The sequence below is a fragment of the Leopardus geoffroyi genome, chromosome B2 (genome assembly GCF_018350155.1).
Source record: "Leopardus geoffroyi isolate Oge1 chromosome B2, O.geoffroyi_Oge1_pat1.0, whole genome shotgun sequence".
Taxonomy (NCBI): Eukaryota; Metazoa; Chordata; class Mammalia; order Carnivora; family Felidae; genus Leopardus; species Leopardus geoffroyi.
The window spans coordinates 31,956,294-31,973,715 of NC_059332.1; the positions used below are offsets into that span (position 1 = coordinate 31,956,294).

A 17,422-nucleotide genomic window follows, 5' to 3' on the forward strand; every position below is an offset into this window, starting at 1 on the left:
TGTGGAGCCTGCTTGGGATTCTCTCTGCCCCCCACCCCTGACTCATGCTGTCTCTGTCTCTCTCAAAATAAATAAATAAACTTAATTTTTTTTTTTAATTAACACTTTGTGTTGGTGAGGAAACAGATGAATTCGTATATTGCTGATGGAACTGTGCATGAATATAAACTATATGAAGGCAATTTTGCAACAAGTATCAATATTAGTAATATATATACACTTGAACTCAGCAACTCCCTCTTTAGAATTTTATCCTACTGATATTCTTGCACATGTGTATTAATATGTTTATGTAAGGCATTGTTTATAAAACCAAAGACTTCCAATAACCTATAGGAGAAGACGGGCTAAATGAAATATGGTACTTCCATAAAACAGAATACTATATAGACATATGTTTCTAAGTGTAAAAAAATAATGTTCACAACAGTGGGTCTAAGGACCTGCTCTTTGTAAAAAATAGGGAACAAGAACATATACACATATTTGCTTAAATTTTCATAAAATTTCCCTGGAAGGACAATCATAAAGCTTGGAACATGGATTGTGCATGCAAGGTGTCTTGGTGAACCATGAGAAGGATGGGAGTGAGAGTTGCCTTTGTATACCTTTTTGTGGCTTTTGAATTTTAAATCACATTAATATAAAGGCCTATTCAAATAAATTGTATCTTTAAAAAAGGAAATAGTAAGAAAGTAAGCAGATAGAGGGAGTATAGGCAACTCTTTCAAGGAGTTTTGTAGTAAAGCTGGGCAGAGTCCATCTTTTCCAAAGCTTTGTGATGCAGGCAAGTTAGTAACTGTGTCTAAACCTCCATTTTCTCATTCTTAGAATTGATATAGTATTATCTGTCACATAGGATTATCCTGAAGATAAAGTAAGAAGATACATGTCAGGCACATAGTATAGCACTAGAATGATTATTGGCATTAAAATTCTTACAACTTGTTGGGGCACCTGGGTGGCTCAGTTAAGTGTCTGACTTTGGCTCTGGTCATGATCTCATGGTTTGTGAGTTCGAGCCCCGCGTTGGGCTCTGTGCCAACAGCTCGGAGCCTGGAGCCTGCTTCGAATTCTGTGTCTCCTTCTCTCTCTGCCCCTCCCCAACTTGTGTTCTCTCTATGTCTCTCAAAAAATAAAGAAATGTAAAATAAAATAAATTTAAATTATTACAACTTTTAAGTCCATAAAACTCTAGTTTCAAAACCCAGTATTTCCTAGGACCACCAGATGGGCATCAGACTCAATAAGATGGGTGCTTTTTTACTCAGCACCAAAAACTGGGAACATCTTTGTTTTCCCTACACCCTAGTCTTTTCCCCAAAATTCTGACAACTCCACTCTTCCTCCTCTTGAATCACAACTGCACTGTGGACTGTAAGTTGGTTACCCTATTGGGCTGGGGCATAAAGGACTTGAAATTCAACTCCATTTCCACACAGGGAAAAGCAGATGGAATGGGAGGTTTTCTGGGGGCTCCAAAAGAAATCTATGAGAGTTTCCTAAGGTCTCCCTTCTTCCTTTGGAAAGATTAAAATATGACTGAATAGAAAAGATGCTGAAGGTAAGTGACAAGATGGGGAAGTTGAGGGGCCAGAAGATCAAATGGCATTGGAGGGTAGGTGGGGTGAATGAAAAGAATTAGAACTTGGGCAATCCCTATCAAAATAACACCAGCATTCTTCACAGAGCTAGAACAATCCTACAATTTGTATGGAACCAGAAAAGACCCCGAATAGCCAAAACAATCTTGAAAAAGAAAACCAAGCGGTGCCTGGGTGGCTCAGTCAGTTAAGTCAGTTCTGGCTTCAGCTCAGGTCATGATCTCACAGGTCGTGGGGTCGAGCCCCGCATCAGGCTCTGTGCTGACAGCTCGGAGCCTGGAGCCTGCTTCAGATTCTGTGTCTCCCTCTCTCTCTGCCCCTTCCCCATTGGCGATCTCTCTCTCTCTCTCTCTCTCTCTCTCTCAAAAATAAATTAAAGAAAAAGAAAACCGAAGCTGGAGGCATCCCAATCCTGGGCTTCAAGATGTATTACAAATCTGTAATCATCAAGACAGTATGGTACTGGCACAAAAACACACCCTCAAACCAATGGAACAGAATAAAGAACCCAGAAATGAACCCACAAATTCATGGCCAACTAATCTTTGACAAAGCAGGAAAGAATATCCAATGGAAAAAAAGACAGTCTCTTCAGGAAATGGTGCTGGGAAAACTGGACAGCGACATGCAGAAAAATGAACCTGGACCACTTTCTTACACCAAACACAACAATAAACTCAAAATGGATGAAAGACCTAAACATAAGACAGGAAGCCATCAAAATCCTAGAGGAGAAAACAGGCAAAAACCTCTTTGACCTCAGCTGCTGCACAGCAAAGGAAACAATCAGCAAAACTAAAAGGCAACCAACAGAATGGGAAAGGATAATTGCAAATGACATATTGGATAAAGAATTAGTACCCAAAATCTATAAAGAACTTATCAGACTCAACACCCAAAAAACAAATAATCCAGTGAAGAAATGGACAAAAGACATGAATAGACACTTCTCCAAAGAAGACATCCAGAGAGATGGCCAACCGACACATGAAAAAATGCTCAACATCACTCATCATCAGGAAAATACAAATCAAAACCACAATGAGATACCACTTCACACCAGTCAGAATGGTTAAAATTAACAACTCAGGCAACAGCAGATGTGGAGAAAGAGGATCTCTTTGGCACTGCTGGTGGGAATGACAACTGGTGCAGCCACTCTGCAAAACAGTATGGAGGTTCCTCAAAAAATTTAAAATAGAACTACCCAGCAATTGCACTACTAGGTATTTATTCAAGGGATACAGGTGTGCTGTTTCAAAGGGGCACATGCACCCCAATGTTTATAGCAGTGCTATCAACAATAGCCAAAGTATGGAAAGAGTCCAAATGTCCATCAACGGATGAATGGATATATTCATTCATGTGGTATATATATACAATGGAGCATTACTCGGCAATCAAAAAGAATGAAATCTTGCCATTTGCAACTACATGGATGGATCTGGAGGGTATTATGCTAAGAGAAATTAGCTAGTCAGAGAAAGACAAATATCATATGACTTCACTCATATGAGGAATTTAAAATACAAAACAGATGAACATAAGGGAAGAGAAGCAAAAAATAATAGAAAAACAGGGAGGGGGACAAAACATAAGAGACTCTTAAGTATAGAGAACAAACAGAGGGTTGCTGGAGGGATTGTGGGAGGGGAGATGGGCTAAATGGGTAAGGGGCATTAAGGAATCTGCTTCTGAAATCATTGTTGCACTATATGCTAACTAATTTGGATATAAATTAAAAAGTAATTAATTAATTAATTTTAAAAAAGAATTAGGACTCTGGAACAAACCAAAATTAATAATATCTGTGGTTACCAAACAGACCACACTTGTAGGCATTTGCCTAAGGTCCACACTTTCACCACCAGGAAACATTTTCAGAACGTGTCCCTGACATCAGGTCTAGCTGGGAGTTTCCTTGAGATAGCCATCTTTCAAGATATCCTAAGATCCTAAGGTCTGCTACAACTTTCTGACCTGCCCATCTGGATGCCTGAGTTTTCTTCCCAGCTCAATCACTGACTAGCCGTGTGATTTCAGGCTGGTTTCCCTTTCTTTAAAATAAGATTTGACTGCTAGTTATTTTTAAGATGACTTCCAGGCTTAAAGTATTAGGAATCTATGGGTGTCATTATAGTGAAGATATCAAAGAATTTTAACAAATTATCTTCTTCCAGAGGGCTACAGTTTCCATAAGGTTGAGAGATACAGGAATTATTATTCCTATTGTATAAATAGAGGAAGGAAGGAATCAGGCCAGATTTCTCTCCTTCCAAACAGGTATTTCATGCTCTGTGATAGTCAAGACATAAACAGCAGAATGAAGCAAAGGCTTATCTGCATAAGAAGCTACCTACTTTCGCCCCACCCTGTTCCCAACAGTTGCCAGGCAAAAAAAAAAAAAAAAAAAAAAAAAATCCAGAACAGCAGACATGCTGGCTAGTTCATTGCTTGAACTGGAAAGTACCTGCTGTTTCTGGAAATGTGAAAGTTTCTCTTTCCTAGAATAGGAACCTTCAAAGGTAAGTCCTTCCCAAAAGGCAGTAATGTACATGGCTTTGAATCTTCAGTGCTTGGCGTGTGTAGGGAGAACTGAGATTTATTCATTTGTGCAACAGACATTTGCTCATTGTCTACTATGAATGGAGCCCTGTGCCAGGTAGTCAATAGGAAGCTTAATAAGAAAAACAGCCTTCCATCCAGGAGTTCATGGTCTAGTGGAAGAACAAAGGTGTGGGAGGATAGTTTAATAAAAGCTGTGAAAAAGGCAAGCTCTGAAGCAACAAAAGTACTTTCTCCAGACTAAGGAGATAAGGAAAGTCTTCCTAGACCCGACCACTGAGTTAAATCTTGAAGAACTTGGGATAAATTGGAAGGGTGGTTCAGGGAATGGGAAGAACACACCATATGCAAAGGCACAAAGAACTTAGGAGGGCAGGAAGTTAGCTGTGGCTGAAGCTTAACACAACAGGAAAGGGGGCTACAAATGGGCTGGACCACCTTGCATACTCTGAGGAAGATCTGAGCAGAAAAGAATGAAGATCACTTGAAGGACTTCACAGAAGTGACATCACCCTATGTGTCTGCTAGGAAAACAATGACTTCGTGAATAATAGCTGGAGGAGATGAACCAATGGTGTGGAAACTTCTTTGGAGATGAGATCATATAAGACTAAATGAAAGTTGTTTGTTTTAGTTTTTATTTATTTATTTATTTTGAGAGAGGACAGAGAGAGCTTAAACCGGAGAGGGACAGAAAGGAAGAATTCCAAGCAGGCTCCACACTGTCAGCACAGAGCCTGATGCTGGGCTCGAACCCACGAAACCATGAGATCATGACCTGAGCCAAAATTAAGAGTCGGATGCTCAGCTGACTGAGCCATCCAGATGCCCCTAAGACTAAATACAAGTTATAATAACAACGGGACTAGAGACAGAGAGTGGATTCAGAGCCATTTACCTGATCTGATTATGAATTCAAGATTATGAACACAAGATATAATATAATTTGTTGGTTGAGATTGTGGACTCAGAGGTCAGGCCTGGATTCAACTCCAACTCCACCACTGTATAACCTTGGAAGTTATTTAATACCTTTGAGACTGTTTCCTCATCTGTAAGATGGGGATAATAACAACCAATCTCATAGGGTTGAGAGGAAAAGGACTAAATATGATAATACCTGAAAAACATTTAGCATAGTTCTTATTCATATTAAAACTCTAATAAATGGTAGATATTATCAAATGTCTTATTAACACTGTTAATTAGGGAACTGTGCTCTACTCCCACCCCATACTCTACAGACATCAGTGAGAATGGGGAAAGATAGAGAGAGGCAACCTGGTGAATATTTATGTCATATTGGCTAATATTTATCTGAAAGAACGGATAAGACACTGATAAAGTAGCTGGCAAAGTAGTAGCTACGGTTACCTCTGGAAAGTGAAACAAGGGTTAGTTTTACGAATATGTGCCATTTACGTAATAAGAAAACAATTTTTTTGTAATTTGACTTTACTTTTTACTTTTTAAAATTTACATCCAAATTAGTTAGTATATGGTGAAGCAATGATTTCAGGAGTAGATTCCTTAATGCTCCTTTACCCATTTAGCCCATCCCCCCTCCCGCAACCCCTCCAGCAACCCTCAGTTTGTTCTCCATATTTATGAGTCTCTTTTAATAAGAAAACAATTTTTAAATAGATGTATTATATCACAATACACTACTCAGCACCAGGGAAATGGTCACAGATAACACACACCGCACCCCCCCCCCCCCCCGCCACTGCCAGCGGCAATAAGAGCACACGTGGTCCAAACTTCCAGCATGCCTCCCAGACTCCAGGAATGACTACCCAGAGACAGGAGCCCAGGGAAACTGAAAGCTCGAGCTGCTCTGGGTCACGGAGGTGGCCATGAGAGGGCTTGGTGTCCTGGGGCCTCAGTCCTCCAGTTGTGTCTGCAGCAGAAGGGAATAGAGGTCCTGCCCCTCGGCGAGCTGAGTGTGCTCCAGCAGCTCTCCCTGCCTGAGCACCAGGATCTGGTCCGCACTCTTCACCGTCTGCAGCCTGTGCGCGATCACCAGCACCGTTCGGTCCCGGCGGGATCTCCAGTCCTGCAGCTGAAGGGGGAGGGTCACAACACCTCAGAAAGGTAAGAACGGGGTGGGCACCACGTCCCCAGTGGGCACCATCTCTTGTGGCACAGGGTGAAGAAAGCATGAAAGACCAGAAAGTTGGAATGAGTGCAAGATAAACTGCCCTTCCCTCTCAGCTGTCCCACTGCAGGAGGCAGATAGGAAAGGGAGCTGTGGAGAAAGAGGGGGTGTTCCCACACCTGGTATTCTCCATTCCATTCCCCACCCCCTGAAAAGGCACAGAGACTCATCCGCCCAATTCTGCATAGACTGGTCCTTCAAACATGCCTCCTCAGGTCCCACTGTCCTGCCCTCCCACACCAGTACTTACAGACTGCTCACACTGGACGTCCAGGGCACTGGTGGCTTCATCCAGAATGAGGACTTGTGGGTCCCGCACAAGGGCCCGGGCGATGGCCAGACATTGTTTCTGTCCCACAGCCAACTGATTCCCTTTCTCCCCTACATCTGAAGAAATGGAGAAATACCCTTCTTCAGACACCAGTGGCCACAACAACATCCTCCTCAGGAGCAGGGGCAAGTGTACAACTGGTATTTCCCCTCGCACGCATCAGGGGGTATGAGAGCCGGTGTGAGGACCTGTGAGGGCTGCCCTCATAGAGGAAGCACGCTTCATAGAGGGAGCACTACTCCCACCGGCTGTTGGGAACAAAGATTCCCGGACAGGACGGGCAACTAAAGAACTCCTGGTGTTGGGGAAGGAGAAGTCGGAGCCAAGCAAAGGGCAAGGAAACACCAGACATGGACTTGCGGGGACACAACCCACACCCCCAAGAATCTCCAGTTTCTCTTCTGACCGAAGGTACCTGAATCCAGTCCATGCTCCATCTCCTGTATGAACCTGTCTGCACTGGCACCGCGGGCAGCAGCCATCACCTTCTCATCACCGCAGCTCTTCAGCCCATAAGCAATGTTGTCCCTCACAGAACCCGAGAACAGCACAGGCTCCTGCCCAACCGAAGCCACCTGTGCAGAGGCGATGGGCGCAGAGGCCTGTGCGTAAACCCCCATGGCAGGGATCCTCCTTACCTCCTCGTCTGCCTCCCTCAGAATGGATTCTTCATGGGGTGCCTGGGTGGCTCAGTCGGTTAAGCATCTGACTCTTGATTTCGGCTCAGATCATGATCTCAGAGTTCATAAGATCGAGGCCCGAGTTGGGCTCCACGTGACAACATGGAGCCTGCTTGGAATTCTCTCTCTCTCCTTCTCTCTCTGCCCTGCCCCCATTCACACACACACACTCGCTCTCTCTCCAAATAAATGAACTTAAAAAAGAAAAAAAAGAACGGGCTCCTTGTGTTTCTTCCACGGATCTCCCATGCTGTCTGCACATGGTTCTTCCCTCCTATCTCCTCCTAACCCTCTTCTTCCTCCCCACCCACCTGCCGGTGCAGGTAGCGGTGTTCATACTGGGAGACGGGCCTCCCGTCCAGCAGCACCTGCCCTTTAGTGGGCTGATACAGATTCTGCAGCAGGGCAGCCACGGTGCTCTTCCCAGACCCATTGGGTCCCACCAGTGCAGTCATCTGACCAGGACGTAGGGTGAACGTCAGCCCCTAGAAAAGTCAGGAAACAGTTAGAGGCTTGCCTCCGGACCCTCCCCTTCTCTTTCTATCAGAGGTAAGATCAACTTCTCAGAGGCAAATGGTCTACAGGCCTCGCCCCCTGGGAGCAAGGGGTCCAGATTCCCTCCCCCTTTCCGACACCTTGAGCACAGGCTGGTCAGGGCAACTGGGATATGCAAAAGAGACATCTTGGAATTCCACAAGCCCCTGCAGAGTGGAAGGCGCCAGCGTCCCCAAAGGAGGCATATTTGGCTCTCGGTCGAGGTATTGGAAAACTTTCTCGGCAGCCCCTATGTTGCAGAGCATATCTCCACACATGTATACCAGGGCCTGGAAAACAGAAAGGGAGGGGTCAGCTAATCAAACGTAGCTTCCCCAGACGCCAACTCCCCAGCTCCTCACACACTCCCCTGAGACACCCTGGCCAAGTCTCTCCTCCCCTCATCCAAAAAGGATCCCCTAGGGGCACCTGGGTGGCTCAGTGTGTTAAGCGTCCTTCAGCTCAAGTCATGATCTCACGATTCGATTCGTGAATTCGAGCCTGGCGTCAGGCTCTGTGCTGACAGCTCAGAGCCTGGAGCCTGCTTCAGATTCCGTGTCTCCCTCTCTCTGCCCCTCCCCTGTTCACATTCTGTCTCTCTCTCAAAAATGAATAAACTTAAAAAAATTTTTTAAAAAAAGGATTCCCTACCTTCAAATGTATAATTTAGATGGAATTTAAAGGCAACCCAAAACCCCACTTCTGCCAATTCACAACATAAAGGATGGAGAGGTCCACAACCCTCCCATATGGCACTATTTCTATCCCCAGACCCTTCCTATCACTGTTCCGTATCATTTGGGCACACTCCGTCTTGTCTAACTAGATAGATAGGGAGCTCCTTAAAAGCAGGCACGGTGCCCACCTCATCTTTACAGCCACCAGGGTACCTAGCCCAATTCTCCATACATGTAAGATGTTTCACAAACATCTAGGAAAATTATACAATAAAGACCAAGACTAAGTAACTAATTATTTTTTGAAAACCAGTAAATATTGGGAAAGAACTAAATGCTATTTTGCTTTTCCTACTCAACCTGTACCACTGGGTAACCAAAGAGCAGATGAGGGGAAGTCTCCCTGCATATAGATGCATTCCGGCTAGTAAATGGAGGAAGGGGAATGTGTCCCTGTTTTGCAAATCCTAATAATTCAAGGGGTCTAGGCACTGAGCATTCATGGCTGACGCCCCCACACATATACACAAGAGAGAGATAAATGGAGTACATACACATATGTTACCTGTATGAAACCACTGTAGTGCATGAATTTGAAGAATTACTGTGACTTTTTTTTTTTTTTTTTTTTTTTTTTTTGGTGTGATGAGGGCTTTGTGGCCAGATTTTGTAAATATAGAGAGATTTAGAGATACTTACTAAAGCATTTACAGATAAAACTATATCTTCAATTTGCCTGAAAATAATATGGGTGGGGATACAGAGGAGTCAGACTGGCCATGAGTTGAGAATTTTAAAGTAGGTGATGGGTACATGCAGATTCATTACAGTTTATCTTTTCTTTTTTTTTTTTTTTTTTGCATATGTTTGAAATTCTCCATAACACAGTGAGTTGGGGGTTGTTTTGTTTTGTTTTGTCTTTTTAAGGGCAGCAGATAAAGCCGAAGGCCCAGAGGCCAGAGAGGAAAGAAAACAGGGGGACAAACAGTATGCACAGGTTCCTGACTCACATGCACATGCTCGGCCGCCACCTCCTGGTAGAGCAGAAAGGAGAGCAGTGCACCCTGGGTGAGGTCCCCAGCCAGAATCTGCTGCAGTCCACGGTACAGCAGCAGTGCCTGCATTCCCAAACGCAGCATCTGGAAGGTGAAAAGAAAGGCACTGAGAGGGGCACCTCAGTGGCTCAGTCCGTTAAGTGTCAGATTCTTGATTTTGGCTCAGGTCATGATCTCGCGGTTTGTAGGTTCAAGCCTCGCATTGGGCTCCATGCTGACAGTGCAGAGCCTGCTTGGGATGTTCTCTCTCTGCCCTTCCCCTGCTCCCTGATCATGCGCTCTCTCTCTCTTCTCTCTCTCTCTCTCTCAAAATAAATAAACTTAAAAAAAGAGAAAGGCACTGAGAAAGAGTCCACATTCTTTGCCCTCCCCACTCCTACCACATTGAACAGCAGAGACCCCAGGATGAGCTGGAAGTTTCCCATTGCTTTCCTTGCCCCTACCTAGGTCCTACCCCCACCCCCCCACCTCTCCTCACTCCCCCATACCCCAGCCCCCTTGACCCCCACCCCCCTCACCTCTCCCCTCCATCCCCTGCCATGCAGCCTTCTCACCCTCCGAAAGAGCCCATAGAGGGTATGTTCCAGGTCTCGTTGCCACCACAGCTGCCGGCATCGCTCCAGGGCCTCCTTATAGAGACAGATCTCCAGCTCCTCAGCCCCAAAACTGCGCACAGTCTGCAGCCCTCCAACTGCCTCCCGCACCACCTGCCCTGCTTTTGCCACTGCGTTCTGGATCTCCTGGAGCACTGCCTGGAAAAGGAGGGCAGGGGATATGAGGGGCTGACTTGGGAGAAGATAGGACACCCCCAGGTCTCATTCCTGCCCTTGGGATGCTCTGCTGATCTACCTAAAAATATCAAACTGTCCTCTTTCACTCTTCTTCCATTTCTTTCCAGAAGGACTCATGACAGTAGAGAGGGAGGGAACAAAATATTACCAAGCTCTCAGTGCTAGGTAGTGTGGGAGATACACGCTATTTGTGTTCCTTCATTTAAGGTAATTCACACCAGTTTCAGTGTCTGAATGAAGAAAGAAGGGGTAGTTTTCCTAAAGGGCCACAGCTAGTTAACAAAAGGTGGGGATGTAACTCAAAATGGATCAAAAACCTAAACCACAGCTAAAACCATAAAACTCTTAGAAGAAAACATAGGGGCAAATCTTCAGGACACTAGATTTGGCGATGATTGCTTGGATATAACACTTAAAGCACAAGCAACAAAAGAAAAAACAGATAAGTTGGCCTTCATCAAAATTAAAAACTTTCATGTATCAGAGGACTCCATCAACAGAGAGAAAAGGAAACCCACAGAATGGGACAAAACATTTCCAAATGATGTATCTGATAAAGGGCTAATCTCCAGAATATTGAAAGAACTCCTACGACTCAACAAGTAAAACACAACCCAATTTTTAAAACGAGCAAAGGACTTAAATAGACATTTCTCCACAAAATATATAAAAATAGCCAATAAGCACATGAAAAGATGCTCAACACCACTAATCATTAAGGAAATGCAAATCAAAACCATGGTGAGATATCACTTCATAACCATTAGGGTGGCCCTTATTTTTTATTCTTTTTTTATTTTTAATGCTTTTTATTTTATTTTTGAGACAGAGATAGAGACAGACAAAGCATGAGTAGGGGAGGGGCAGAGAGAGAGGAGGACACAGGATCCGAAGTAGGCTCCAGACTCTGAGCTGTGAGCACAGAGCCAGAGCCCGACATGGGGCTCGAACTCACGAACCATGAGATCATGACTTGAGCCGAAGTACTGAGCCAACCAGGCACCCCAGTCCTTATTTTTTAAAAAGTGGTACATATATGTATACAACAGAATTTTATTCAGCCATAAAAAAGAAGAAAATCCCACGATTTGCGACAACATGGAGGGAACTTGAGGGCATTACACTAAGTGAAATGAGCTAGACAGAGTAAGACAAATACTCTATGATGTCATTTATATGTGGAATCTAAAGAAAAAAAAATTTCACAGAAAAAGAGATCATCAGATCTGCAGTTACCAGAGACCGGAGGTAGGGGTGGCTCAGGTCGTGATCTTGCGGTTTGTAGGTTCAATAAGGGATTGATTAGAGGAAGGTGGTCAAAAGGTACAAACTTCCAGTTCTATGCTAAGTACTGGGGAATGTAATAAAGAAGAAACAAACAGAAGATAACAAGTGCTGGAGCGGGATGTGGAGAAACAGAAATCTTTGGGTATTGCCAGTGGGAACGTAAAATGGTGCAGGCACTGTGGAAACCAGTATGGCGGCTCTTCAAAATATTAAATACAGAGGCGCCATATGACCCAGTGATTCTACTGCTGGATATATGCCCAAAAGAACTGAATGCAGAGACTCGAACAGATATCTGCACACCCATGTTCACAGCAGCATTATTCACTATAGCCAAAAGGTGGAAGCTACCCAAGTGTCCAGCAACAGATAAACAAACTGTGGTCTATGCATCAATGGATGATTAGCCTTGAAGCGGAAGAAAATTCTGACACGTTCTACCACATGAATGAACCTGGAGGACATTACAGTAAATGAAATAAGCCATCACAAAAAGACAACTACTGTATGATCCGTCCTGTATGAGATACCTAGAGTAATCAAATTCATAGAGACAGAAAGTAGAATGGTCATTGCCAGGCGCTGGGAGGAGGGGCAATGGGGAGTTATCATCTACTTAGGTACCGGGTTTCAGCTCGGGAAGATGAAGAAAGTTCTGGAGATGGAGGGTGGTGATGGTTGCACAGCAATGTGGAATGCACTTAATGCCACTGAAATGGCATAATTAAAAACAGTAAAAATGGTAATTTTTACATTATATATACTTTACCACAATTTTTCTAAAAAGAGAGAAAGTGGAGCTGATATTCAGACTCAGGACTTCCTGACTCCATGTTTCTACTTTTCTCTACACTCCATCCAAATTCCCTCCCCTAATTATAAGGGGGAAAATTCTATCTAAAACCCTCTAAGACAGCACTTTAATCTTTTGTGGGGAAGGTATGTACAGACTCCTTTGAGAATCTGATAAGAAGTTATCCTCTCCCGGGGCGCCTGGGTGGCTCAGTCGGTTGAGTGTATGACTTCGGCTCAGGTCATGATCTCAAGGGTTCATGAGATTGAGCCCCATGTTGGGATCTCTGCTGTCAGCATGGAGCCTCCTTCTGATCCTCTGTCCCCCTCTGTCTGCTCTCTGTCTGCTATTTAAAAATAAGTAAAATATTTTTTAAAAATTAAAAAAAAAAGTTTATCCTCTCCCCAGAAAAATGCTCCCTCTCCTTCCTGTCTCCTTCTCTCTCTCTCTCTCTCTCAAACACACACATACATACACACACACACACACACACGTGCGCACACACATATGCACACACACATTTATATAAAGTCCCAGGGGTCAGGGCCCTTCTGAAGCCTGTCAGAATTGCTGCTCTTGGGGCTGAGAAGAGAAGACCTTTGGGAGAGCTTTCTTCTCCTCTGGGGATTCCCCAACAGCCACACATACCTGATGGCGGACATTGTACATCTTTTCACCAGCTATTACCAGAGGCATCTCGAGCAAAGAGAGGAGGGTGAGTCGAGGGGACAGGCTGATCATGAAGCAATACAGCCCCACCGTTTTGACCAGGCTTCGCAAGAGCACATTGGCATTAAAAGCAAGCCACTGGCTCAACATTTTGGTATCCGAGCTCAACCTTGAATTCAGTTCCCCTGGGGAGGACAGAGCCAGTGAGGAAATGGTGTGTAATGGAGGAGCCCCAGAGACACCCCCCGCCCCGACCCTCCCCATTGACACAGCCCCCTCATCCAAACACCCCCTCAGTTGCAGAGAGATGGGTGGAAGCCACCCCACTACCCTGTCCCAAAGAGAGCACAGCAGCTCCTTGTGCAGCACGGCAGGTGGAGGCGGGAAGAGAAACTGTTTGGGGGCAGGGAGGGGTAGTGGTCACTGAGGGGCAAGAAATGTCCAGGGGAATCCCACACCTGGACTCCAGGCCCCACCTGTCTTAGTCTCCTGGAAGAAACTGAGGTCCTGGCGCAGAAGGGAGGAGAAAAGCTGCTCCCTGACCCGCACGTTGATACTGGACTCGGTGAAGGTGAAGATGCCTCCTCGGGAGCCTGCGCACAGTGAGCTGTGGGGTAGGGAGGAGAAAGGGGATGAACAGGAAAACAGATGCAGGGAAGGAGGAAATGAGTGAGGGAAGCAGAGGAGAAATCACAGAATGAAAAGAAATGCAAGGTTGGAGAAAGTGTACCACAAGAGGCAGAAGAGAAACAGAGAGGGAGACAAGGGGAGGGGCAGGAATAAACAGAGAAAGAAAAAACAGGTCATGGTGAGCTAGATATGGGAACAAAATCATAACACATACAAATCCATGAGCATTTCTGGGGTTCACTCCATGCAAGACACAAGGGAAAACTGTAACAGCAATGAAGAGATGTCGTCAAGAGAAATAGCCTATGACTTGCTTCTGACCTGGCCTCCTTTGGTGCTGTCCCTTCAGCCTTCCCCTCTGTCTTGGTCTCTTTCCTCCCCACTCTGAAGTCTTTCTTCCTCGTCCCACATACTTTATTGTGGGAACCACAGCAATGAATTCCCTTGCCCTCCCATTCTCTGGAGCCCCAGAGTCATGCTGTTCCCTCATCTCTACTGTCCCTGCTATTGAGAATTCCTCTTAGACCAACCACTTTTCCAACAAAACTTAAAGGAAAAATGTGAAAACATAGTACTTCACAAAATATGGCTTCTAACACAAACCTAGTTAGTTACTCTGTTTAGAAGGCTGCTGGGGTCGTCAGATGTAAAATGAGGAGGGTTTGAACTCTGGAGATCACAGTGAGAATGGACAGAAAAGAGCCACAGGAAAAGCACTTTGAAAGCAGAGAGTGATGGGGCTAGTGTCTGAACTTCAGAAAGGCATCAATGATACTGCTGCTTGGAGCCTAGGAAACTGATCATTTCATAAATGGGAATAAGAAGAGGAAGCCACTTTCAAGAAGACCAGGAGGGAGTATGATACATTTGGAGCTCTGGGTATGTGGAGTGTGAGATGAGAGTGGGTTATCCAATGGGAATGACAAGGAGGCAACCGGATTATAAGATTGGGGCTGGGTGTAGAAATATGGATCCCAGAGTCACCTGCACAGATGAGCTGAGCTCGCCCAAGAGGAAAACGCTTTCTTAGAATCAAAGAACTGGGTCATGAGGAAAGACTGTATTTGAGGGTCCAGAGAAGAAGAAAAATTCTCCAGAGGATATAGAGTGGATTGGGAAGTATAAAGGGAGTCTATAAAAGCTAACTGAAGAAAGAGATCAATAATAAGAGATTATTCAAATGCCAAATGCTACAAAGAAGCAAAGAGAATAGAGAACTGATTTAAAAAAAAAAAAAAAAGCAGTGGCTTGACCAATAAGTACTTTTGAGTAACTGGTTTCAGCAAAGGGTAGCAAGGATGGAATGCAAGTATAATGTTGGGTAAATACGGTGAATGAAAGAATGGGTGAATGGGTGTGTAAAATAGAATGGTGAATAAATAAACGCAGGCATATTTCAGTTTAACTATTTTATGCTTTGCGAACAAAAGGATATGAAAACAAAGTCAGGAAATGGAGGGTACCTGTAAAGATGTGGACTACCAAATGGACCCAAACATCACCTACCTCACAACGGATATGACGCACATGGAAAAGATGGCGCTGGCAAAGGCATCAGGCTTGAAATCCCCTCCAAGGATGTCAATGACACGACCAGTATAGTAAGGGATCCATGTCTCCCCTGAAATAGGTATGAAAGAGAACAGATGAAGGTGCCGGCACCAAGGACCTTTGCCAACCCCCAATTCACGATGCCCTCTCCTGACTCACCCCATACGGCACCACCAAGGAAGATGAAGGCCAAAAGGAGGAAAGGCAGGTCTGGCCTGGAAAGCTTCAGCAGCTTCCACATCAAGTCTGTGTTGTTCTCCTGGCCCTGCTTCTCCTGGGCTCCTGGAGAGCTCAGCAGGGCCCACATTGCCCAGCTTAGCCCCGCAGCCCCGTACTCCAACAGCAGCCAGCTCCAAGGGGCCGAAGCCACTCTGACTGGGGGAGCACTCAAGGCCCCTGGGACCAGGGCCCTCAGGGAGAGAAACAGCGGGATCACCAGGCAGAGAGGGGGCAGCAGTGTTCTCACCAATCCTAGCAGTCCTCCCACCTGTAGCAGCCACCAGAGCCCTCCGAGTCGCAGGGTCCCCTCCAGCCACAGGCCTGGAAGCCCTCGGGGAAACAGAGCCCCCAGAGTCCCCTGAAGCAGCCAGAGTAGAGCCAAGTCGGCCAACGGCAGGAAGGCCCAAGCTCTCAGGCCACAGAAGCGCATGGTGTTATCTACGGGTGGAAGATGAAGAATTACAGAGGTGGGGTCCCAATCCTCGCCCTTAGCCTCACCATCCGGACTCTGCCCAACCCGCCCATCGGCTTCTCATTTTACCCACCCCTACCCTGAAAGATCCCCTGGGTCCCCGGTGCCCATAAGTACGTCCCTCCTACCATACAAGGCATTCTGCCGAGCAGAGGAAGCCTCATCCTTTTTTTTTTTTTTTTTAATTTTTTTTTAATGTTTGTTTATTTTTGAGAGAGACAGAGCATGAGCGGGAGAGGGGCAGAGAGAGAGACAGACAGAATATGAAGCAGGCTCCAGGCTCTGAGCTGCCAGTACAGAGCCTGATGCGGGTCTTGAGCCCCCAGACCGCAAGATCATGACCTGAGCCTAAATCGGTCGCTTAAATGAGCCACCCAGGCGCCCCAGGAGCCTCATCCTTTAAAAAAAATTCCCGTGACCCCCGACCCCGACTCCTCCCCCCCACACACACACACCCGTCCGCCGCAGCCGAGTTCCGAAGAGCCGCCCTGCGGTCCCCGCCCGGCTCCCTCGCACTCCCCGGGGTCCAGGGGGACGGGCAGCAGGGGGCGCGGAGTGGGTGGCGGGTCGGGATGCGTCCGTTAGCGCTCCAGGCTTCCGGCCGCACGAACTCACCAGCGGCGGCTTCGGGACTGCAGTTCCGGAGGGCTTTCTGCTACGTGCTGAGCCCCGAGCTCTGAAACTCGCTCGCCCAGGCTCACCTTCGTTTCCCCCTTCTGTCTGCCCGCGACGCTCCTCGAGCTGGGGAGTCCCGGCGCCCGCCGCTTTCGCTTTCTCTTCCCCAGACCCAGCCCGGTTCCGGGCAGGGCCGCCAGCAGGGGACGCGCGACACCTGCCGACGGCGGAGCCCCAGTGTGGAGCCGGGCGAGCATTCGCCAAGCCTGGCAGTGAGCTTCCTGCCCTTAGCAACAGTTACTCTGGAACAGAACACTGTTGCAAGTGTTTTAAATTGTCATTAAGTAAAATAAAGCTATTTCAAGAGCTGAGATGTTTTGTCATTGGAGAACCACTAGATTTTCTCGCCTCAAGCTCTTACTACCTGAAGCTCTGGTCCTATTTTGAGATCTGCCTCTTCCTCCAACCAAGCCCCAGTTTTAGGGTCTGGGATCAAAACAGGGCCAGATCCTGAGCGAAAAACGCTCAGGACCTCTCCTAGATAGAAGGTTCCAGACACTTTCACCAGGGCCTACGTGGGTTTCCACTTAACCAGATTTTGAGCCAAAAGGCCCTGATTCTTCATTTTCATCTGCCCCCTCAATATAGTACCTTGAGCAGAGCACTTGTTCAGATGCCTCTACATTTGCGTTTCAAATTACGTTGGGAGCACCTTTGGCATATGAGGAAAATGGACTTTTTTCCTGGTGTATTTTAACAGTGATTAAGCCGTAAACAGTATTCTAAATCCC

At 46.0% G+C, this 17,422-nt stretch overlaps 1 protein-coding gene across 2 annotated transcripts; it reads right to left on the minus strand.

Moving 5' to 3' along the window:
- Positions 1 to 5,767: 5,767 nt before the first annotated feature.
- Positions 5,768 to 16,800, minus strand: TAP2 (transporter 2, ATP binding cassette subfamily B member). Of its 2 annotated transcripts, none has more exons than XM_045497852.1 (12): positions 16,632 to 16,800; positions 15,485 to 15,982; positions 15,281 to 15,395; positions 13,621 to 13,751; positions 13,124 to 13,329; positions 10,159 to 10,356; positions 9,560 to 9,688; positions 7,974 to 8,162; positions 7,650 to 7,823; positions 7,074 to 7,233; positions 6,578 to 6,714; positions 5,768 to 6,231 (listed from the first exon to the last, which is right to left on the minus strand). In XM_045497852.1, exons 2-12 carry the CDS (start codon positions 15,972 to 15,974, stop codon positions 6,052 to 6,054), a joined length of 2,109 nt encoding a protein of 702 aa, XP_045353808.1. In that variant the 5' UTR covers positions 15,975 to 15,982; positions 16,632 to 16,800; the 3' UTR covers positions 5,768 to 6,051. The 2 variants fall into 2 exon arrangements, with proteins under 2 accessions (XP_045353808.1, XP_045353809.1); XM_045497853.1 differs by lacking the exon at positions 16,632 to 16,800 and adding an exon at positions 16,472 to 16,612.
- Positions 16,801 to 17,422: the final 622 nt, after the last annotated feature.

Coding starts and splice junctions, on each gene's coding strand:
- TAP2 (XM_045497852.1), bottom strand. CDS start 15,974: ATGCGCTTCTGTGGCCTGAGAGCTTGGGCCTTCCTGCCGTTGGCCGAC. Junction 15,396..15,484: donor CCTTGGTGGTGCCGTATGGG/GTGAGTCAGGAG, acceptor TACCTATTTCAG/GGGAGACATGGATCCCTTAC. Junction 13,752..15,280: donor TGCGTCATATCCGTTGTGAG/GTAGGTGATGTT, acceptor CCTACCCCACAG/CTCACTGTGCGCAGGCTCCC.